The 24,065-nt window shown below is 43.8% G+C and overlaps 1 protein-coding gene across 3 annotated transcripts in view; it reads right to left on the bottom strand.

Moving 5' to 3' along the window:
• Positions 1-833: 833 nt before the first annotated feature.
• MCF2 (MCF.2 cell line derived transforming sequence) overlaps positions 834-24,065 on the bottom strand; it is a 60,151-nt gene continuing 36,919 nt past the window's right edge. For 2 of the 3 annotated variants that reach the window (XM_072877054.1, XM_072877055.1), the window contains 17 exons: positions 21,405-21,493; positions 20,744-20,832; positions 20,429-20,495; positions 18,487-18,602; positions 18,304-18,373; positions 17,850-17,942; positions 17,421-17,513; positions 16,292-16,417; positions 15,250-15,471; positions 11,807-11,899; positions 10,769-10,847; positions 10,171-10,234; positions 9,592-9,698; positions 9,398-9,510; positions 9,005-9,117; positions 7,452-7,552; positions 834-2,735 (listed from right to left, as the gene is read on the bottom strand). In XM_072877054.1, the coding sequence (XP_072733155.1) occupies positions 2,695-2,735; positions 7,452-7,552; positions 9,005-9,117; positions 9,398-9,510; positions 9,592-9,698; positions 10,171-10,234; positions 10,769-10,847; positions 11,807-11,899; positions 15,250-15,471; positions 16,292-16,417; positions 17,421-17,513; positions 17,850-17,942; positions 18,304-18,373; positions 18,487-18,602; positions 20,429-20,495; positions 20,744-20,832; positions 21,405-21,493 (1,676 nt within the window). In that variant the 3' untranslated portion in view covers positions 834-2,694. The remainder of the gene's footprint in view (positions 2,736-7,451; positions 7,553-9,004; positions 9,118-9,397; positions 9,511-9,591; positions 9,699-10,170; positions 10,235-10,768; positions 10,848-11,806; positions 11,900-15,249; positions 15,472-16,291; positions 16,418-17,420; positions 17,514-17,849; positions 17,943-18,303; positions 18,374-18,486; positions 18,603-20,428; positions 20,496-20,743; positions 20,833-21,404; positions 21,494-24,065) is intronic. The other variant, XR_012044751.1, reaches the window with a different exon arrangement.

The following is a 24,065-nucleotide window of genomic DNA, read 5'->3' as shown; positions in this document are numbered from 1 at the left end:
CCAGGGTGGGCGCTGGCACCAAGGCACGGGGAAGGGGAGGTGGCAACCCAGGGAAAGGCTACGCTGGGCAGAGGTCCTGGGCCAGGCTGACTCAAATGGGCTTAATTTGGTTCCCAACTTCAAGGGCAGGGAATAATCCCAGAGGAAAGGAGGTTTACCTCTGATCAGTGCTGGTTCATCTCATATCTCCTTCCAATTGGAAACTCCAGGGGTGCATGGAGAAACAGTCTGGTCTGGGGGAACTGCACCCTGTGATGCCTGGCGCGGGCAGCTCACGCACGGGCTTTACCACGCTGCAGGCACACCCGCAGGACCACAGCACGTCCCCAGAGGCAGAACCCCAGAGACGAGAGTCTCCTCGCTCCCGCCTGGGCAGATGTGCCCCCAAGACCACCTCTCCCCCCACGCCACCTGCAAAAGGGCTGTTGATGCCCGCACGGTCCCTGTGCGCCCACCCACCTGGAGGTCCCCCCCAGCAGCGCTGCCTGGTGCTGGGATGCAGGGGAGGCTGGCGATGGAGACACCCTGAGCCAGGGCAGGATTTCAATAGCTGCTATTTCAGACATCCGTGTGAGCACTAAGGTGCCTCTCCCAATTTCATTACCACTACATCCGGCAAGAAGCTAATTGGATCATCTGCCACTGCTTATTTTAAAATCAAAATGCATGTAAGAAGGTTGTATTTGCTCCAAAGGAATTAAATAAAACCAACGCTGTGAGAATTTTTTTTTTTTCTCTATAATTATAGCAGAGGTGTCTTTGGACAGAATTGCATATTCTCATATGAATTTATTTAACAAGTTTTTAATCTTTAAATATAGATTTAACACATTTTTTTACAGGTACATATACAATATAGTTCATTTAAACTTGCAGTCAGAGAAAATTCTCTACTGTAATTCTCTACAACATATACATGAAGAGCCTAGTTCAACAGCATACTTAAGGTAACATACCATGTCGTGTGCAAAGTTTCAAATGTTAAAAATCTCAGACTGTACATTCAGATTTGCAGAACTTATCAACCTCATAAACTAATAAAAGCTTAGATTTAAAACTATGGAAGACAAAAAAGATTAAAACCATTTAATATGCAATGTGTGCTATGTTTGAGACAAATATTTACAGTTGTACCTCAAAATGTGTACTGTTACCACAAGAACTGTTACCACTACAAACAGCCCCGACAGTAACTTAAGAGACTCCTGCTTTTCCACCTAGCAGGTGCATTGTGACCGATTTTAGAGTAGATGGAAATAACCTTCAGTGACTTAAAACCTCTGCTATGATTGCCAGTGGCTGAAGAATACTGGGATCTTTCTAGGTCTTGCAGAGTTGCTCAGTTCAGACTCAGCTGGTCAGGCTTTGAGGGCGTACTGGGGTTACCCACAATACTGGCCACCCAAACTGGAGAAATAGCCACCGCTGCATGCCAGCATGGCGGGGAAACCCCAGGCAACCACAGCCATCAAGCAGTTCAACAATTCCTCCATACAAAAATGGTCACCAAAAAAACCCCACCCCAGTATGTTTTAACTTAACAACTTGGGACTGTGTCTAACAATCCATGGCTCACAAATCAAAGTCTGATCATAAAGGTCCCCCTTCAGTCCACGGTATAAAATGTTTCACTTTGACGGGACAGAGCAAATTCACTACCGCATGCATACTATTAACCCTGTTCTCAACACAGTCAGATGCTCTTTGTACACATCTGCTTAAAAGTCAAACCACCTGTACCTATGTTCTACAAAAGCAAAACTAGACAAAGAAACACAAAATTAAATTATGAGTGTTCAATATTCTTTTTTCTTTCTCAAAAATTCAATAGATACATTATTGTTAAAGATGCTGAAAAGTACAGTCTTATCACAAGAACATCCTTAGTGCAAACATGGACATTTAGCTTTGATTTATGGCACGTGTTCCAAAAGTACATACATTTAATGTAAACTTCAACACTTGCTAGATACAGGTTTCAGCCTTGGGACACTTTGGGACCCTAAGTGATTGGCGACAACCCTGAGTTGTCAGTTTGACCTGATCCAAACCTCACTGAAATCAATGGGACTGACTGCAGTGGGCTGGAGTCAGACCCCAAGTGCAAAAAGAGGATCTTTAGCGTTATTGCATCTTCGCATGTGAGTCAGCCAGATGATGCTCTTACAGAACATTACATTCACATAGCTGAAGTAAATATTTAAGAAAAATCCATCCATAAAATCAATTAAAGCAGGACATACAGCTTCTTTGTTTGGTTTGGGGTTTGGTTTTTTTTTTTTGGTTTACCAAAATCTACTCTTTTATTTGCAACTTCAACAGTTGTCAGCTAATAAGTAGGTAAAGCCTTCAACCTGTAGAGGAAATTTCAAGCATCTAAACAAAGTGTCAGGAAACTGTAGTGTACTTCTCTGATGAAACGTGATGGATGTCATGGAAAAACAGCAGGTAAAATTAATAAAATACTGTACTTTCCATAGGAGAAAAGAAAGACAGAGCAGAGAATGGCTTCCTTTATGACTATGAGAAGCTGCTTAGGACCCCAGTCCCGTTCAGTGCAGATGAAGCTGTGGAGGTCTGTGAATGTGATGAATAGTACAGGACAACTCCAACTATTGTGCTATTTCTCTGTAACACTTAGTTGAAAGCTTCCAAAGAGCATCGAAAATAGGATGCTACTAGTTCACCCTTAATTCAAGGGGAACTAAACTTTCTCGTGTTACACAGGGCAGCATCTATAAAGTAATGAAGAATGATGTTAATATTAAAGCATCTTATTCCAAGAAATACATTATTCCCTGTAATCACGTAACATTTGTATAACATAAAAAAAATAAGTGCACTCCTGCAGATCTCCCGAAAAGCTGAACTCCCACTAGCTTCAGTGAGAGCTTTGTCTAAGGCAGGACCGCAGGGTTTGACTCATTTCCATCATCTATCACTTGATTATCACAGCGCGGCCAGCTGATATCTTCTCTAGACTCCTTATTTTGTCAGGCTCAAAATGGTTTTCTACAGCGGTACAAAATAGCTTTTCTGTGAAGCTGGCTGGCATCACAGGTTGTACAAGGAGACCCTGCTTTATGTTTCAAAGGCCAAAAAGAAATCAACGTTACCTTTAATGGACCCTGCATAAATACAAAAGCCTGTGGCTGCAATCATTAAAGTGCATGATTAATAGTGCAAACAGCTGTGCTGCATCTGCAAAACTACAAGTGGCATTTTAAACAGAGCTTAGACAAAACTTGCGCATTTCAGCCAACATGCTTACGCCAGCCTGCAAAAGCTCAAGAGTTCAGCCACGTACGATATGCTGATCGGGCAGGTTCAAACCACGTGGCCAGGGAGCCACGTAAAGGGTTGCCTCAAGCTCACCATGGTCGAGAGGACGATCCCTGCCGCCCTGGCCAGCAGGAGCAGAGGACATGCAAGCTCGGTCCTTCGGGCACTACCAGCAGGGGAAACCTTTACTTAGCTTTATCGCATGAAGGGCACACACAGGGGATCCCCTTAAGGCTTGGAAGAGATAATTTTGCAAGTGGGGTGTTAAAACAAACTAGGAGAGGGTCTGGAGGGTAGAACAGGAGCCTGCATCCTCCTTAAACCAAGTGGGTGCATGTGCCTGCCCTGGCACAGAGCATCCTTCCACGCCTGCTCTGAATGCTCCTTGCCTTTGGGCTCAAGTCAAATTCTGCCATAGAACTTTTTTGCTGTTTAAAAGAACTTGAAAGTTGCAGCAATATTTCTTTTATACACATAATAAGTAAAGGCATTTATCACTGCTTCCATTTTTCATTTGAATCCCTTTTTTTATTCAGGCTACTCTATTTCATGCTCTCTCTAAAAGAAATCAGTCTCATGCAACCTCCGCGCAGCGAGTGGAAATTGGACACTCGCCCTTCTCTCTGCCCAGCTTTTAAAGGTCAGGTGAAAAAACCTGAAAATCCTTTGGCCCCATTTTGCTCTGATGTGAAAATTCGAGAGCAAACAACCCGTTTCCTTTTGCTTGTGTCTGTTTACCACTGCTGAGAGGAAAGAAGAGCAGGGACAGAGCTTAACCTCGATGAGAGGGGAGCCTGCAGTGCTGCTGGACAGTGTCACTGAAGTGAAAACAAGTCACACATCTACTTTGGGTTGCAGCAAGGACCTCATTTCTGCTGCCCCGCTATCCGTTTGCCATGAAGTGGGTGCTGCAGCGCAGCTGAGAGGTGAGATGCCTTTTCCTTCACTGGCACAGACACTGCCAGTGCTGTAAATCATGATCTTTGGCACGTTAGCAACCAGGGGACTTGCAGAAATGTTTTGTCTCCTGCCCCGCTGTGGGAGAGGAGTTGGGATTGTAACGCTGCAGCCCTCACCTTCCCCGAGATGTCTGCCTTGCACAAGGGAAATGAAAAGATAATCTTGCATCTCCTTGTTAATGCATATAAAAGTCAGGTCTGTTGACCAGGCAATGCCTGACTGCTTTAGCAAGGCAGCTTAAACTAGCAACACACAGGTAAATCTGAGCAGTAGCTATTTTCTGAATATTGATTTTTCTGAGCAGAGTTCTCTCCAAACCTTTTCCATTTTGAGATCTGTGTGTTATCACCTGCGATGTAAAACTATTTCTGTGGCACACATAAAAAAATCCGCCATGGATTTGCACAGGAGACAGAATAAATCTATTCAGAAGAAAGCAGCAAGGACTAATCTCAGAAATTATAGCTAGAGGCACACCAGAGGGAACACTGGTTTTCAAACTGACCTCCAAGCCAGCCATCTTCCTCCCAAAAAGCCTCCTGGCTTACATCCAGGCCAAGATTTACAGAAAATTTAATAAGGTTTCCCACACACACACCTTTGTAAAAGAAGATTTGGACCCAAATACTTGCTTTGTCAACAGTTACATGGCATTGCCAATAGTAACCACCCATCTATAAGGAAAATTACCTATGCAACCATGTGAGGAAAGGAAGAAAAATCATCTGTGGAGTCATTTGGATGTTGCAAGTTCAGCTTTGCACATAGGCTCTCCCTCAGAGGCTGGGGGCAGGAGGACCGTGGATTTGCAAAGCTGGCAATGGTAGTGGAGTGGGGTATTGACCGAATACACATCTGATAACTTAAAATGGGCAGAAAAAAAGTTCCCTGTAGCTTCACTATGATTTGTACCGGCCCAACACTGGAATAATTAGCAGGAGGGGAGAGGAACAGCTTGTAAGCAAGCAGGCATCAGCCATCCTCTGGGGGGAGGTTTTTGTTATAGCCACAGTGTAAACCTAAGAAAAAAATGTTAAGGTGAGGGAACCATTTCATCTATTCAGCTAAAGGCTTTGCACTGAAAAAAATAAAAACAAAAAACCCACAACAAAAAAACAAATCCCAGATATGTATGAAATCTGGTTATGAAATTCTGTGATTGGAGATATACTCTAATTTATTGGGGGGACCTGGAGCTGAGCAATAACAGAGGCACTACCCTCCAAGAAGGGCCAGGACTGCTTCTCCCCCAGCTCTGAAGCAACTCCAGCACGCTCAAAGCTCTTGGGGACCCCACAACATGTTAATCAAGTTTACCCTGCTCACATGCAAAACAGCATTTCAGTACAAGCAGCTAATAATATGTGAGGGTTACACTGCTCCCTCCTGCCCCTACTTTGCTCTACAAGCTTGGTTGCCTAATTCTCCTCTGCTATATTAGAGCAAGAGCTCCACCTTCTGAAGAAGCAGAAAAGAGCCCAATCCAGACTGCATTCCCCAGCAGTCAGTGGTACAAAGTCACCTGCAGTATAAAATGACCAGTCCACGGAGGAAAGGGGATTGCTAAATACAAAGGTACCGTTTGAACATCAGTTTTCAGAGTGCAAGTACATTATGGCTATAAGGACACGTCACCCAAAAGCTCTAGGAATAGCTCTAGGAAATTGCAAGAAAACATCCATCATCATCGTACAACATCGCCTGGAGTGCATGTAAAATTAGAATCATGCCTAGAGACTGCATACACGATCAGCAATAGCGAGAGAGACACCGAGTTAAGATTAACAGGGAAAACAGAGCCTCAGTGCTGTGACTCGACCCTGGCAACACGACTGCAAAGCGCCTGGGCAGTGGTGTGAGACTCACAGGAGGAGCCTTCTGTGGTTTCGCCTTGTGAAATTCTCCTTAATTTGTACTCAGCAACTTTGTAAACCAGCCTGGAGCTGCAAGTCTCTAGGCTTTGGAGGATATGACCACTAACAACCAAAAGTGTTCAAAGTTTGCCGGCACCCTGTTTTCAAAATGCATTTACGGCTGGAGAAACCTCCTGTGCAGCTGTGGTCCAGGACCCGGCAAGATGTGGTAACCAGACTTGCTGAGAAGACAACACTTGGTGCTCCAGGATGGCAGCACGCCAAGGGGAACCCTCTCAGCTGTGCTGCTAGCCCACTGTGAGCTACCCCTTACGTAAAGTCAGAAAACCTCCGACCTGTGAAATTTGACTGCCTTGCAACAAAGGGGATTAAAAAAACCCTTCCTGTATAGGAAGGATTTCACTGAAATATACTGGAAAACCATCAAGAGCTGACTGGAATTTTAAGCCTTTAAAGTCGGCTTCCTTCATATTCATCAAAACAATAGATTTTGACAAAAAGGAAGTATTTAAAAAGAAATCTACTCACAAAATTTGTTTCACATGGCAATAACTGGTGGATTCTTTTTTTTTTTTAATGGACTAAAATCTATGTGGGTTTCCTGAGCTGCTCCCATTACAAACCCTGCTCTCCCGTTTCCAGTGGACAGCATGGTGATGAGGCAACACATGGAGCGGTGACACTGCATACATGGCAAGGGCGACAGGCTGCTCTTAAGGCATTTTCTTGTGTCATCTGTTATGCTTCCCTATCTATTTCTATGTACACTTACGGCTAGAAAATGAGAAATATGATTTTTGAGACTAGAAGCCTTCTACCGAAACCTGGTAACCTGTTTATAAACTTCATTCTAACGATGGATTAACAAGCAGGCAGCAATGAGGGCAAGAGTGAGGCTGCAGAAACGAAGTATTGCCTTGAGAGTGCTGGGGGTCAGGCCACGACGTCTTTTGCAGCAGGAGATTTTGCCTAGGTACCTCCTATTCACACGAGGTTAGAGCTACAGCAGCAAGCAGGCAAAACAGTCACAGGAATCCCTGATCAGACTCCGTCTCTTCTTCCCGATCTTCTACCCAGCGCTCTCGCAAAGAAATCTACATTTTTAAATGCTTGGTTTTAATTTACTAGTGCCTAAAGTCACAGAAATGTCTTAAGGTGTGAACAAACAAAAAAAAGCTTAATTTACTACTTTTGCAGGCTTTTTGGAGTAGCTGCTTTCTTTTTTTTCCTGCAGAGGCATATGCAGCCAGATTTAGTACACCAAGTGTAAAGCAAATGGCTTAAAAGACCTGATCGGAGTTATGAAATATTTCTGCTAGGCGTGCTATATGATACCTGCGACTTTGGCATTCCGAAATCTGCAGTCACCAACCACTATCTGCAGACTGTGGACAGGAATCCAGCCTTCTTTTCTTCTGTTTAGGTTTTTCACCAACCTTTGAATGACAACGGTAGTAGTAAAAGAAACAAACTAACCCAGGAGCAGTTTGATATGGGCACACTCTACACAACTGCTGGTGCAACCAACAATTTGTTCAAACCAAGGAAGCATTTTAACAGGAGCTGGGCATGCATTTGAAGTATTATTCCCACCTAAATTTAGGAACCTAATCAGAAAACCCAAACTGGGAGCACAGTTGCCTTGGACCCCTCTCTACTCAATGGAGAGGAACAGGACTCTCCAGAGCATGAGTCTTCCTGCCCAAGACCTGCATCGCTCTCCAGAGGTGCCGGTTTCCCTCCGTTGACTACCGATGGAGCCAAGGGCAATTACTTTTCTCAACCCTCTGCTACTAAGCTAGACTGGTAGGATGAATTTAGTCAGGGTACTATAAGTAAATTCAAGCCAAGATGTAGGCAGCTGGAAATACCCATGCTCATAAATGACATTTCTCCGTCTCATTCATGCAGTGAAATCTGCTCTAACAAATAAGTTTGGTGTGAGAAATCTTTGCTTGGCACTGGCCGAAACTGCTGTGAGAGGTGGTGAGCATTCAGCAATACTGAGATGCTTTACATCTTGCTTTTGCTAACAAAAAACTGAATTTCCCTTGAAGTGCAAGGGCTGTAGATGCCAGCCAGGAATCCTCCGTGGGGCATCTGTGTCTGTGCATTTGCGGGCTAGTGCCTGAACAAATCTGATTCAGGTTCCTGCCAATATCACCCCTTCCACATCCTGAACAAGGCATTAGTGTGCTGTGCTCTCTCCTACTGAGACCCCGGGGTGGCTGACGAGAGCTAGTCAGAAATCAACCTGGAAAGGAAAGACAGCCAGAAATCTCAGCCAAATTGCTGCAAAAAATCAGGAGAGGTCACGCTGCCCTCTGAGACAGCGAGACTAATGGTTCAACAGGCAGGAGGCTGGGTATGGTGATTTCCCAGGCAACGCTCCCAGCCGTAAGGAGAGAACCAGCTGTGAAGTGCTATCTTGCGAGGCACAGCTTTAAATACAACAGAAAGCTGGTCCGCAGCCATTAACCAGTTAACACTCGTACAGCTGTTTGAGGGAGGAAAATGTCTCGCAATTACTCAATATTGCTATTAATAAGCCCAGAGGAACAAAGCCAACAGCTGAGCTGGGGTGGGCAAAGAGCTCTCACTTGAAGCATCATCTGAAGCGGGAAGAGCATGGCAAGAGGGGCTGTGAAGATGTTGGTAAGACACAGCTCACCCAGACACCCACGTCGAGGGAAGCCCTGACACGTTTTCCCAGGCCAAGCCAGTGCATACGGCCTCTAGTCTTGGCAAGGGAATGAATTCTCCAGCTTCCTGGAACAGTCTAGAACTTAATCAGAAGCTGCAACGAGTGAATCACCAGGCAAGTGAGCTTGCACAGGACTGCCTTGCAGGCTCTGAGAGATAAGGCAAAGTAATCCTAAAATACCTACCACTGTCCCTCACCATCTTCATGCAAAAGCTGAATTTCATCACCATTTTTCACCAGCAGGTCCTCTGATCCTCTCCTCTTGCAGTCTGCAAGGGCTTTATATTTTCCTGGAGACTGTGGAGTAAGAAAAAATGATCTTATTTAGCTACATTTCATATCACGCAGCTGTTATTTCTGACTGCCGCAGGGAATGTGACAGAGCCCTATCAGCTACCTTAATTAAAATTATTTCAAGAAACTGTGGCTGAGACATCTCCTCATTCCCCAGAATTGAGATGTGGAAAATCTGAGAGACACGGACAAGATACATCCATCATCCAGTGAAGAAAACAAAGTGAGATGACCAAAAACGGCAGCACCCCAAGCTTTGGGACTATTGCATCTCTGTACTAACCAGCTGGTTCCCGTCCTCCTCTTCGGTGTCCGAGCAGTTGGAGAGGTACTGGTTACCTGACCACTCCTCCAGCCCCTCGCAGATTTCCAGGGACTGTGACATTCCTGGCCAGCCTGCAAGACAGTGTGCAGCTCAGGTTGGGGGTACCCCAGAACCCGCAAAGCATGCCCCGAAGGAAGGGGAAGGGTCCATACTTCTGTGGGGCTTGTTCTGGGGGGACAGGAGCCCACTGTCCAGCATCACCGGGCTAGTGCGCTCCGAGTCGTTCTCTTCTGAGCTTATGGAGGCTCTCTGCTGCTTTCTGAATGATTAAAACAAAGAAATCCATCTTAGTTTTACTTTATGAATGAACGTAAACTCCACAAAGTTCTGTAAAACAGGGTCAGAAATAATAATGGTACTTTTTAATGTATGTTTCTATAAAAGTAAAGGACTCGGTGACTGGTTTTAATTTTTGGGGGAGGGGAAATAAAATTGCTACAGTATCTCGAATTTGAGCACCATCTTTGATCTTCGTCTCCATTCGCAGAGGAGCTGCAGCTCAGGCTGTGCTGCCCGGCGAGTGCTCGAGGGTGCCCCTTACAGACCCTGTCCCCAGACCACCGCCACCGAAGGACCAACTGCAGCACATCCCTCCTGCCACCTACCCAGAGGTTTCGGACAGAAATGGGGTGAGGGGAATAGCACAGAGCCAGGATACGGCCAGAAGACACTGGGTGCCCAGCGATGGGAGGGTACCAGCGAGAGCCTCCGGTCCAGCTCCTGGGACTCACCCATCACTCAGCTGGGAAGAGAGTGGGAGCTGGTCCGTGCATGAGCCGGGCTGCTGCTTCTCCACTGTGAGGAGGTCAAACACCAGCTTAAAATCCATTTTTGTATCAGTAACCATCACACTCAAAGCATTAGTTTAAAAGTTAGACCTTTTATACAACACTAATGATTTCTGTTAAGAGAAAAACTGACCTAGGGACTCTTGCAAAGCACAGACTTAGTTATGATTAAGATGGTATGTTAGCACAAATCCAATAGTGAGCATGCCACTGAAGACTCTAATATGCTTAAAACTAGGCATCTGCTATGTGTCTTGTTGAATTAAGCCTATGATAACAAATGTGAAATAATCCCCAAGGTAATGACAAAAAAAAAAAAAAAAGTACTTCCGTAATTCATTTGCACATAAGCACCTGGACTTTACTGCTCTAAGTTATGTTTTTTCCCTGTAATGTAAGACCTCACTCCAGTATTTTGCTACTAGGCTGCTTCTGAAAATCAATTCTCTGGTGAGAATTAGTGGATTTGAAGATTAGCAATGTGAAAATAGGAAAGGTTCTGCTGCAGAGTGAATGCCACAGAGAAATTGGTCAAATGTACCTTTTATAAGCTCCTGCTGCTTGAACAAAATCTTTCTTATTTCATTCAACCAAGCCATCTTCAGATCTACTGTTTGGGCCTGGAAGAAGAGAAAACTGTCTGAGTTTTGAATGGAGAATCATCCATTGTAATGTATGAATAAAATCTTACTTTTCTATGCTGTAATTATCTGAAATCTCCTTCTATCCAAAGCCACCACTAAGTTTTAAACATTCTTGATCTTTTAAAATTGATGATCCCCACTACATCCAGGCAAAACACAGTGGAGGTTGTGGAGCCATCACTACAATGCAAGGAGTGCAGGCAAAAGCACACGTGTGCATGCATCTTCTCTCTTTTACAGAATACTTAAAGGGCCAAATCTGCCTTTTGAATATATGTATACTCGGCTACATACAGCTGCTTTACAAATTTAAGTTGGCTACTGTGTTGTCACACGGAGGAAAAAAGCTAGGCAGAAGACTAACTAAAAAACGTATCAATCAACAATATTTTCACAACGGGTTTTCCTGTGAACACCCTATTAGTGTTTCACCATCACAAATTTCTATTCAAAATGCTACAAAAGGAAAAAAAATCAGGAAGAAATCACGTCAGTCGGGCTACTATTTTGTAGATGAGTCAAAAGACTACTGGAAATAGCACCACGGAAATAGCCTTTGCTCTGGGAGCAGTTCTGAGATCTAATTGTAGAGGAGCACATGTGGCCTCTGCCCAGTAAAGCCCGAGGCCCATTTCCCAGCTCAATTCACGTAAGCTATTAAGCACAGTAAAGCTACTGGTCTACTTGAGATTTCATCTGGAATAAAAGGCTCTATTTCCAAGGAGCAATTCTGTCTCCACTTTAAGATGACGTTTACAGTTCTGGCCTGGACACCAAGGACCAGCCACTGGGACAGCTCTGTGAATGCTGACATGGGCAAAGAGAAAGAAGAAATGCGAGTTAAATGCCTCCCATGGATCTTTACGGGATTATCAGACATTTCCTTAACACTGTTATGAGGATGTACAAATACCCAGATTTTTGAAGCTACAAACCTGCACGACATAGACCTCTTCTCGCCCACTATACCAGATTTCAAATTTCCGATGATCTCCTTTCACATTCTCAGTTATTCCTACTGCATTCATCTGCAAATCCAAAAGAACAAGAAAATTAAACATACTACAAATCTTTCCCTCTTCCCTATGAATCCAAGCATTTTGCAGCATGTTAAACAAACCTGTTTTCACCCAATTTAACACATTTCATCAACTTTAATTTCAGTAGCAACTGAAAGTCATTATCTGACTTATCCCCCCTGACTTTCCGCTAGCTTGCTGTATTTGTATAAGCTTTCTGAAACCAATCAATAGACCTTAGGGGACTTTTCATTCAGGAATCAGTGGAACTAACTGAAAAGTCATCTCATACCTCTTTCAGTATGAAATTTCTCAGACGGGACTTATGAAGATTTATAAATGCATGGCACATTATTTTTCTACATACATTATTTCTGCCGTATTATTCTTTATTTACTCGCTGAATTCTGTGTTTCATTCTTTCAGCAATCTTTAAAACCCATTTGTGAAGCCCTCAGCTCCTTTAGGAACTTCAGTTCAACATCTTTTGGTCCCTGACCATCCCTGTAGTTGAGACACCATCCCAAGGTTTCCAAACCAAGGATTAATTTTTGGATATACAGCCTGAGCTGCCATAAAGCTGGCTTTCAGGAAGCATGCCATACCTAGGTACCCGTTATCACAGACCACTTTTGATAAGTTGGATGGAAATGCCAAAGGCCCAAATAATTCAGGATCTGGACATGACCCAACTGACTCAGTAGCTCAAACTACAATTAGAGACCAAGAAACTCTTCAGCAACAGGAGATCTCAGACCCACCTGCTGAACATGCCATAAAGCTGAAAAACACTTTAATACCCGATATTGCGTAAACCACCTTCTCACTTAAAGCAGTTTGCTAGCAATTTATCACCGATTAACGGATGGTCAAAAATAGCTAAAGTATCCCACTGGCATGTTTTGAAACAGATCTAATAATAATGGTATCATCTACCATAAATTATTGACACAGATTGCATTAGATAAATCAGTATAAATACAAATAAGGCCTTAGAAAGAACATCTGTTTAAGATTGCTGTTCTTTGTTAATATGTGCATCCTCGGAGCTTTTGGTCCAAATGACTACAAGGATTTACAGATTAGGTCACCTGGGCAAACTTTCTGTTCCTAGTTACTTTTTCACATGTTAACACCCATTTTCAGTGACTATGAAGAGCCTCAGGAAATAGGAAGCAAGTTGCTAATTAGCTTTCCTCATTCCTTCACTGGTATGAACAGCAGAGCTCTTATGAACTCCTGAGAAAGTGTTTGCCTCCAGATGCAGAAAGGCCCATCACTGAACGGCAGTCAGTATTTCCTAGTTTTATTTTATTTTTAAGAATTTTAAAATATTTTTTTTAAATTATTTTATCCTGTGCAGTATAGCACCATAAAGCCTTAGAAAGGCAGATAAGGCTCCACTCTGATTTTATGAAAACTTAAAAACCTTAAAACTTAAAAAAATAATCTATGAAAGATGTTGAAAGGGCAGCCTAGAGAGTGCCTTATCCATACTCTGCAATTTCCAGTTCTGTGCATCTCCTCTGGCAATTTCTACGGAAGCTCCTAAAAAACTGCCCAGACATCAAGATATTAGAAATTACAGATGATCTACTATGAGGATGCGAAGGAAAGTGCCAGGAATAGATGTATTTAAGGTCTGTTCATTCATGCTAGTGGATTTTGAAATTCTGCTTCCTCCCCCTGACCAGGATTTACTGTCCCTCAGCTGCTGGTACACTGCAATGCAGACCGAGGTGGGTTAGTGTAAAGCTCTGGGATGGTTCATCTGCATCACTTCCACGGTGCTAAGAGGCAGACTGATTTACTTGGCATCGCAGTGAGTTATGAACCTGCATCTTCTAAGTTACTGAATCTCAGCTAAAGAGGTATTTACCACTGGATATTTTACATAGTATGTAAAATATTACCCTGAGGGGTTCTTTTATTTGTTTTGCAGATGTCCAGTTACACAGCTTCTACCCAACAGCTTGCTTTAATTCTGAATCCCCAGAAAACATTCTTGCAAAGAAAAATAATTTCCTGATGCTATCATGAATCAAACAAACGTCAAGCTCCAGAAGCATGATTTCACCCTCAGGACAGCAATTCAGAAAACATATGTGTGCGGATGTAATCCTGCAGCATCCACGGATTCTCTAACCCCAGCCTCTCAGCGTGGCGACACAAACAACTGTTAAATGAGCCCTCTCGAGGCAAAGAAAATCCCTGGCCACATTGCCTGGACTCCTGAACACGAGATTTTCTCCTCTGAGCAGGCTTTCCCCATGCTACCTCTTCAGTTCTTTCAAAACCATGTATTGTAAAACAAGTACTACAGGGAAAACAAGCTCTCCAGAAAGAAAATGATGCTGCTTGGGAAAAACACTTAAGTACCTAAACATATGGCCTGGGATTTGGTTTTAATACACAATTTGTAACATGCACTGGAGCTGAACGGACTTCTCTCCTTTTTCATGGCTTTCCAAATACTGGTGCCATCTCTCTCTCCAAACCCCACTGAGATCAGGGACCTGCAGCACCTGGGCTTGAGGGCTCTGCCACCAAGTGCCCATTTTTTTCCATTCTGAGATATACCCATATTGGGCTTTTATTTATCAAGAAAAGCAAGGCAGAGTACTGAGACAAAATGCTGATGTTAGAAGTGCTCATCACACGCAGTATGCCAGAAGGTCTCTTTTAGAGGAGCAGTTTGGGATTTTTATTGATAATAATTGGCCTTTATAGGCTTGGGACAGTTGTTTATGTCCCTCATACTTTGCCATAGGCTACTCTCTCCGTCTGATAATTGTCCTTTTAGCTGCAGTTAGAGCCTGCCAAAGAAGAAAGGCAATGAGAGAGGAAGAAGAGGTGTCTCCACATCCTCCTGGCTGGGAAACAGGGCTCAGGAGGAGCCAGGCTCCTCCAGGCTGTGCACCAGACAGATCCCAGCCCAAGGGACCTCCCAGGGGACCAGGGGCATGAGGAGCCCCCTTGCTCTCCCAGGTGGGCTGGGGAAGATGCAAAGGGCCTCCCCAGTTTCATGTCCTCGCCCCTGCTCCTGGAAAGTGGACTAGGGGAGGGGGGAAGGCACGTTCTCATCCCTGGGACTTGCCCGCAGCACGGTGTCCCTGGCAGATGCCATCACATACGTGACTCTGAGTCCACGGGCTCTCCCAGCTGCTGCTTCAGCTACGGGGGTCCTCCCAGCTTATTACAACCAACAGCCTTTCACGGGCATGGCACTTCCGTATGGGGCATTACAACCCTTAATAGCAGAAAACAAGCCACTGTGTTAGAGGAAAAATGCTCTCTGGGTCTGCAGAGTTACTGGTTTACAATATACCTGGCAATAGCCCCAACTAAGAAGTCCTTACTTTCAAAAAATGCTTAAAACTGTAAGATGAGGTTTTGTCATATCCGTCTCCGTGTTCCTCTCGCTTCTTGCAGAAGACCAAAGCTTTCTCGTACAGGAACAAATGCCTCTGCATTGGCTTGAACCTGGCAAGATCCTTCATTTTGGTTGGACCTTTCCGGTGTCCTGTCCAAACACTGAAAGATCCTTGCATCAATACTTTCCCCAGTTCACTCAGGTCACCCTGGTGAGAGTATGACAAATAAAAAAAGAAAGAAAAAGACGTCAATTAAAATGTAAGAGGACTGTCCAAACAATGACGGGTGATGGGGCCAGCCCTGTTCCAAGGCACGTCACTCTAAGAATAGGTCTTCCTGGAAGGATCAGATGATCTTTTGGGAGTGACGGCATGATGCCAGGAGGGAAGCAGAGTTCTCTGACGCAGGGCTGCAGCTAGCCTATGTGAAGGGATACAAGTCAGTAACTGGAAAAACTAGGAAGATAGGAAAACTCTCCAGCTCCTATGGGAGTCCAGGTCAAGGGCTCTGGCTACTTCAGTGGCAGAGGACAGATGAGATTTGGGCCTGAACTGAGGTCTCAGGGGATGGACCTCTCAAGGAGGCCAGGACTGGCACCAGCAGCTTAGAAAGCCAACCCCTCATCCTTCCCTGAAGCCCTAGGAAAGACAACCACTTCAATGGGCAAGGATCAAAATCAGCCTCAGAGCGTATTTAGTTAAATGTTGAATGAGAAACGCTATGAAGACACCCCAGCTGAATTATAAGATGAACCATGAGAGAACTAAGATGCATGCTGGAAAAATACTCTCGAAAACCACAAGGTGGCAAGTGTGGGCACTATGCGACTCGGCATGTCATTTGGATGTGGATATTTTCCAAAATCCTGAAATGAGATGGCAGACTGTCACCTGTAAGAGCTTCCTGATCCCATTCACTTTGTAGCTGTTCTAGTATAGTTTTTAGCTCATACATTCTGGGACACTATCCATTCCCAATGCATCATCTGGCCTTGTGCAAGGTCTCTCATTACCCAAATCTACTCACATCATATCCTGTTATTGAAATCTGATGCATAGAGTCATTGACTGACTTTAGCAAATCCAACATTGCAACCAGAGCTTCTTGAAGTTCCTGAACTCCATCACAGCTCGTGCTGTACTTTAGCAACTCCTGAAAATAGAAATGGAAGAGCACATGTTTGCACTTGAACAAAGCAGACTTTTCCATCTCGCCCAAAGTTTCCAATGCCCAAGAGCAACCTACACTGCCTGAGTTTCTTTTTTCGTATGTCACCAGAAAAAAGACTCACTCTAAACCACAGTCAGTGTGAGGTGTGAAACAGATCACTCAAGCATGGCCCATTTTTTCTGGCTTTCCTTAGGGACAGTGTCAGGTTATAGAGCAGCATCACGCTCATCCAAGGTCTTTGTGTTGTGTTTTCCTGCTTGGTAAGAAATAGAAAATAAGGCTCAGGTTTTCCATCAGCTGCCAATATGTCATATATGCCTTCAAATGAGGTTGCAGCAGATGATTGTCTTCAGACTGGCAGACACAAGGAACAGGTTTTATAAAATCCAGAGCCTTCAAGTCAATAAGCAGAAGACAGAGTTGGGAATTATACCACTGATATAAAATTACTTTCATTTCAGACCTCCTCTGCCCACTTACAGCTTCTTGTGTAACTCATCTCTCATTCAAGAAGCTGGAAGGTGGGGTTCAGAAGCCACCACTCCACTGTTGGTCACACTCTGTAAAGTGGGAATAACAGCACTGCCCTGCCTCAGATGGGGGACACAAGAATAAATGCATTAAAGATTACAGGCACTATAACAACCTGAGGAGAAGAAGAGATGCATCAATATATTATGTTTCATTCATCATACTCTTATGATCATCTCTGGTTCAGTTTTCTTAGAAGTGCTTCTGTCACTTTGCATCTCTGAACAGATTCAAACAGTCTTTCTCCCCATAAAAATGCCTTGTTAAAAGCACTTTTTCCTTTTTCAGGTATGCAAATTTTCATCCTCACTGAAAGTCACTACGGAGGGCCAAGATAAGCAATATGTAATCTAAGGCTTGGTGCTGATTTACAGGTAACCTTTAATTGAAAAATAAAACAAACTGGAAAACAAATCTATCTCCTGATGTCCTTTCAAAGCAGAATATGAAATACCTTCAGAAGTAACTGGTATTTTGTCAGACGCTGCACTGGTTTGAGCAAATAGGAATCCAGCCCGAGTTTGTGCTCTAATTTTCTTTGGCATTCCTGGAACAAAGAATTCACATCAAGTGAGTTCCGCACCAGCTATAAGTAGTTATTCCAACAGCATGACTAGTATGGTTTGATGACTTCAAAGATTTCATGTAAAAATGTCATATGGTGCCTACAACTAAAGAAAATTTATAAAAACATGTAAAATAATATAATGAATGGATCTGCCTTAAACTCCTTGTGTAAAGAAACTCCACCTGCTATTTTTGTGAGGCTTCCATGCAATGGTAAACAGAATATGCTGCAAAGTCAGTGGGGTGCTGAGGAGGGTGTTTAGGACAAACGAGTGTCCCAGGATGATGCCTGCCTCGGTAGAAACAAACAGCTCACCTGGAAGAAGGTGCTTTCGGAGCACTGCCTCCACAGGGACTCCGACCGGGGCTTGTTCTGGCAGTATTTCTCATACATCTGGAAATCCTCTCGCTGTAAGGGAAGCCGAAAAGCAAGTCACACGCGTGCATGCAAACCTGCTCAGCAGCCAAATAAGGTGAATGCCCAAACTGTAAATTTGCTTTTATCTCTGCTGCTAACCGTAATATCTAAAAGTCACAGAGTTTGGGTAAAAGAACCACTGCTGGGAATCACAGCAGACCACGGTGTAGTCACGACTGCTGCTCTCCCCCTTCTGCTGCTGGCCACGCACCTACGCTCCCTGCCTTGCTGTTGGTATTGCGTATCAGAAGCACCTTACTCAACTGACATAACTGAGATGTCACAGAGTGCGACAAATCAGGAGAAATATTGGCCTTCCAGTCTGCTTTATATGTGAAAGTGAGTCACCCACCCTGTCTAGGAAACAAAATCCCACTCTCTCGGGTGCTCCCAGGCAGCTTTCCAGACTGTGCAGGAAAATTCTGCAAGAGATGGGAGAAGAGGCAAAATGCAGCAGTGAGCAAGGTACGGCTTGGGTATTTAATTGCTCTAGGAAATCAGTCTGATAAAAAGGCGAATAGAGGCAGCATCGTACTTGTTGTGGAAGTCGTATATCTCAGGCATGTTTCCGAAGAGGATGTCCTTCCTGTTTCTCAGCACGGGAGGCATGAGGATGAGCATGGCGGGGTTATCCATCTCAGCTCTGTAGCCCTGCGGGATGCAAAAGGGCTCATCACTCAGTTGCTAAGACCTTGGCTTGGCATCTCCTCAAAGGCAGATGAAAAAGGGACGTGAACAGACTTTCAATACAATCTGCTTTGTTTCAAGGTGCAACATCCCTTTTATTTCCTTATTTTTGTCCCTAAACCCCTGTCTTTCAGTCCCTGGGCGTGTGGGGGTTGTGATCCAGCAGGGGATGGCTCCTGTGTGGCTGGCCAGCATTGCAGAGATGCTCTCTATTCACTAGAGGCAAATCGCAGCCACTTTCTTCTCGCTATGGCCGGACTGCGGCAGAGCTCCCGGAGGAATACTTGTCTGGGTTGAGCACGCCTGCTGCTATGACCGTGGGACAGAGGAGCGGCAGTGTGTTTTTACGGGGTATGCAGTTACACACAACCTCACGAGAAGCGGTGCATGAGGTGACTTGTTACAAAGAAGAGACGGCTTGAGATCAAATACCAGAATCAACAGGCTTTTTGCTCTTGTACAAGCCCTGCTGAGCACTAAGGTCTCGCTCTCCTCAATGCCTCAAGATTTCTGTCCTCTGCGGCTCCACCTGCCTCTTGAACCACAGCCTGCCAAACCAGGAAGGAGCTGGAAGGGACACCACTGCACTACAAATTGTTGGGTGGAACTAGTAGATAATGCAAATCTCCCCTCAGTAACATCACATCACTGCACCAACACAAAAACATTCACCAGATACGGTAAGCATCCTAACTGTAGGGTAGGGAGAAGGCATGGCCAGAGCTCAGGACTGTTGCTGCAAAGAAGACATCAAGAATGCCATTAGCCACAGCTCAAGCTGGTCACGCTAGTCACCAAGTGTTGCACAGAACTAAGGTCCTTTTAACATGAGTAGCAAAAATGTTTGCAAAAATGTATTCAGTGTGTATGGCGTATCTTCTTTGGCTTTCCAAATTTATCTCTCACACTCACTATGGTTGGAATCAGTATTCCTTATACTAAGCAGGCACTTTGTAGTTGATTAAGGATTCAGTAGAAGATAAGTATCTGGAAAATTGGTCATTTATATTTAACCACTGCAAGCAGGCTTCCCTCTTTAAAGGAAATACTATCTTCAGAAAACCTAAGTCTATCTGTCCATTTTTCTCTATCTAGACTTGATATGCACAGTAATAAATCTCCATATCTGCCAACTGCTTTATCACATAGAGTGTGGTTCAACAGAAAAAACCAATCAGTGCAGGGCAATTACATGTAACTACCTGCAGTCCAACAGATTTATATCCTGCTTGTTCCTCGGTGAGAGAAATGCAAGGGGGGAGAGCTATTTAACAGCCAGCTTGTTTTGGCCATCAGCAAGAATTATTTTGGAATAAAGTAGATGTGTCTAAAATGGCAGTATGAGGAATTATAATCTGGTTTCTAAAGAAATGTGCTTTATACATTCACAAACTTCACAGTACTGAGACAGAATCCTCCCAAGGATGAAACACAAGCTTCTTTCTTTTGTCTCCAAAAGGTAAAAGAAATTAGGGAACAGTTAAAGATAACAGCTTTTTTGTACATTTTTCGAGGCACTGATAAAACTAATTACCAGTGCTTTTGTGTACAAACAGAAGGCTTCTCCCTCATTCTAGATGAAAAGCTCATCCTGACACCAACTGTTCCTGCAGATGCCTCCAACAAAGACACACTAGGGAGCAAACCTGAAAATTTATTACTAGCTTGGAATCTGACAGTTTGGTAGAAACCTGCCCCATCACATTTTTGCTTAGTTTGACAGTGTGGCAGGTGCCCTTTTGTACAAGTCACCTGGGAACAGTAATGAGCAATCTGAAGAAGTCACTCACCGTCAAAACAGTGAAGAGCTCCTCTACGTACACTCTCTCAGTTTCTATAAGCTCATTTATGACATGGCTAAAATAAAGAATAAAAAAAAAAAGAAGCATATTATTTTTATGTCTGTAAAAAACCCACAGGTGATCAGTGTGGTTCAACTAGCCCAAAACATAGTGCAATCTCATGAACAACCAACATAGGGATGAGAAAACAGGTAAAAGCGCAAGAGAGAACACCTAGGCCAGGCTGGAGGAACACATGGATGGGGCAAGGACTGGCCAGAAATAAACACCATTTTGAGCGATGTAAACAGGGTGAAAGCTTACCCTTTTAGTATATCTAAGTTGTCATCGCTGTCTGAAATAAAAGACTGCAAGGAATTCCGCTTTTCCTGATAGTCGTGCATTACTTCGATCTGGAAGAGAAACGGGATGCACCAGGAAGAGGTGCAGGGAGGTCGCTGCAGAGGCAGGGCGAGCCCAGCCCCTGAAGTCGGCACAGGAACTCCTTGGGGAAGGATGAAATACTCTTCCTTTTAAGAAATCCTTTGTGACACAAAACTTTAAAAGGGCACAGCGTATAATGGGTAGCCAAATACTCCCAGAAATTACTCTGCTACATAAAATCTGAAAATACTGGTAACATAATTCATTAGTGCAGAGAGCAGAGAACAGTTTCCACAGGGGAAATATCTGCAGATGGGGAGTTTTCCTAATAGACATCGCTGTTATGCAAAGAACAAGTTCAGGGAATAACACACAGGAAATCGATATCTGTGACTTGGAAAAATAATCCAAGATAGATCTCAGGTGCTGGACTACTCCAACTAAACCATACGGATATGAAGGGGGGTTTTGCTTGCCTTTTTTTTTTTTTAAGGAAAAAAAAGAGCATCTTCAAATCCAAAGTCTAAGTACAATCAATTTTTAGAAGGGTTTCAGTTTTTCAGTGTATAAAACTAATTCAGATTTCACGAATAATTTTTACCTTGCGAGAACTTAGAGTTTTTCTTGATGTTTTCTTCCCAGGGAGAGAGAGATCAAATGAAAATTTCAAACTGGAATTAAAATCCACACCTTGAGTAGAAGAAAACGTAATTATGTAATGTACATCTATAGCGAAGGAGATGGTTCAGACAGAAACTAATAAGTCACAAAGAAAAATGGGATACATTTTAAGAATGAATAATTAGTTAGCTAATACTACAAGCAAACTGACAAAATAAAGGATATCTCAAGCAACAATACTAATACCAAATAACACAAATGACACGGATGGTCATAAAGGCCATAAAGTAAAAAGTAATCAGAAAAAACAAAATGTTCATTAAGTGAATACTGTAATCAAAACCTAAAAGAGTCTGTGAAGCCTGTGCAAATGATAGAAAACAATAAAATCAAATAAACTACCAAAAGGAACATCACCTACTGGGATACTGTTTTAAAGTCCTTTTATGAACGTAGGGCAAGATGCTCAGCTGGTATAAACTGTTTCTCCACCTTGGAAGAATTTATTGATATTGTCAGTAAATAATTACAAGTTGTAATACTTTGGGTTACAGAGGTAAACTGGAAGCTTAAAAATAAACCATCAATCTCCCCAACGAATTATACGGCATCTTTCAAATACTTCTTACACCTGAAGAGTCAATATGCCAATTCTTCAGCAAAAGGGTCTTTTCCCCCAACGTGAAAAGCAATAATGAATTTCTCCAGCATCACGCCGGCGCCAGCCTCAGCGACAGCTCCGCGTGCCAGGCTGCAGCCCCAGCAGCTGCACCAAATTCTGAGATGGACCAAAAATAAACACATTCTGATGTGCAATAGTCACCTTATTTACAAACAGGAAAAAGAGGCTAGCGAAGTAAAAATAAATAAATAAATAAACAAACTGGACTAAGTTCCTTCTTTCCATTAGGGTGAAAAAAGGCATCACAGCACACGTGAATGCAACAGCAGCTGTGTCTAGATCGAAGGTTTGAACAGTGCTGACACCGGAAGAACCACCTTTTGTGAAGCAGAAGACGTAGGGAGAAAAATGGGCACAGAGGAATGCAAACCCACACGGAGAGCAGGCACCCCATCTTCAGATGGGGCTGCTGTAAGACGAAGCCATCACGTGTTATCACACGTGTTATCACACGAGGCCTTACACCTCCACGTGTAAACGAGTGGCCAAATGAGGAAGGAGAGAGATCTGGATGCTGGCGAGCAGATCAGAGGCGTGCGTGGGGTGTGACCCACGACGGACAGGAAGACCCAAAAGAAGCGAGGACTCGCCAGTGGTCCTACTGGGAGAGTGCCACTGGGAGGAAGGGAGCACGGACAGAAGTCAGACGGGAGATGGTCGCCAGCTGCAGCTCGCCCTTCTGTTGCAAGAGTGACTCTACCCCAGCACTCGGGCTCTGCCGCAGCCTGCTGTACCGCTTCTGCACATCCCACTACGCTTTATGGCTCAGGACAGGATAGGTTTACTCTTTTTTCCCCAAAAAAGTGGTTTCAAAATTAGAACCACATTTATCAGACAGGCTTCAAATCCAGGGCAAAGATGAAAGAGGAAGCATCTGTCCTCAGACAGAAAAAGAAAGGGGGGGGGAAACAAAAGAAAGAAAGAAAAAGAGGACAAAAGTAATGTGCTCAGAGGTGGTTTGGTTTCAATCCACACCATAAAACCCATCCATCTCAAAGCACTCCCGGCGGAGCCCAGCATGCGTCTTTGACACTGCACATCACGCCAGCAGGCCTGCAGCATTTTGATGTTTGGTATCAAACAGAGGCCTTATTAAAAAGCTCTCTTGGCATGATCTATCCAAAGAGGAGCCTTTGCCTTTCCCCTCTTGCTGGCTACGCTCGTTTCAACACACTTGATCATCTCTTTCAGGAAGAGGATTAATGGAGGATACCTGTGCTTTGCAGGCGACTGAGGGCCTTTGCTAGAAAAACATGCATCCCATAAAGGCATGAAATAAGTCCAGCCGATTGATGACGGTCTCACAACATCCCACGGAGGTGGCCACCCGTTTACCCCTACTCTTTAAGTCAATAATTCCTCCTTAACACTTCCCTCTTTCTAGAAAGCTGGAAAAGTTACATTAGGTAAAATGGGCAATACTCTAGTTTAAAGGCTCCGAGCTTTTTTCCTGACTGAGGAAAGGGGTTCAGAGGGCAGTGTGGTCTAGTGAAGGTGGCATCGGCCTGAGGAAAAGGAAATTTGGGATTTATTTGCTTCACTGGCCTGCATCTTGAGCAGCTTAGTTCCCCTCACTGCATCTAGCTTCACTCCCATCCCTCCACTAGCTTGTTTTTTTACATTAGCAACTCCCTGAACTGGAGCCACTTGTACTGTTTGCATGGCACATGCTACAATTCACCATAACCAATATTCATTAATTCATCATAAAAATTTTGTGTTAAAACACAAATGTTTAATTGCTTTATACAGCCAGATCACTGAATTTAATATTCCCACGTAACTTAGCGTGTCCCTGGTTTAAAATACACGGACGTTACTTTGGAGTATTTTTTAATTCTGATACATACAGGGCTGCCAAGGACGAAAGTTTTAATGTTATCATTTAAAGCTAACTTTGTGCCACATCCCATTACCACAATCAAGGCCGAACATTCAGTGACCCCAGTTCAACCAGAA

The sequence above is a fragment of the Ciconia boyciana genome, chromosome 12 (genome assembly GCF_034638445.1).
Source record: "Ciconia boyciana chromosome 12, ASM3463844v1, whole genome shotgun sequence".
NCBI classification, from domain to species: Eukaryota; Metazoa; Chordata; class Aves; order Ciconiiformes; family Ciconiidae; genus Ciconia; species Ciconia boyciana.
The sequence above is the reverse complement of the archived record's forward strand: the minus strand, read 5'-3'. Positions and strand labels throughout refer to the sequence as shown.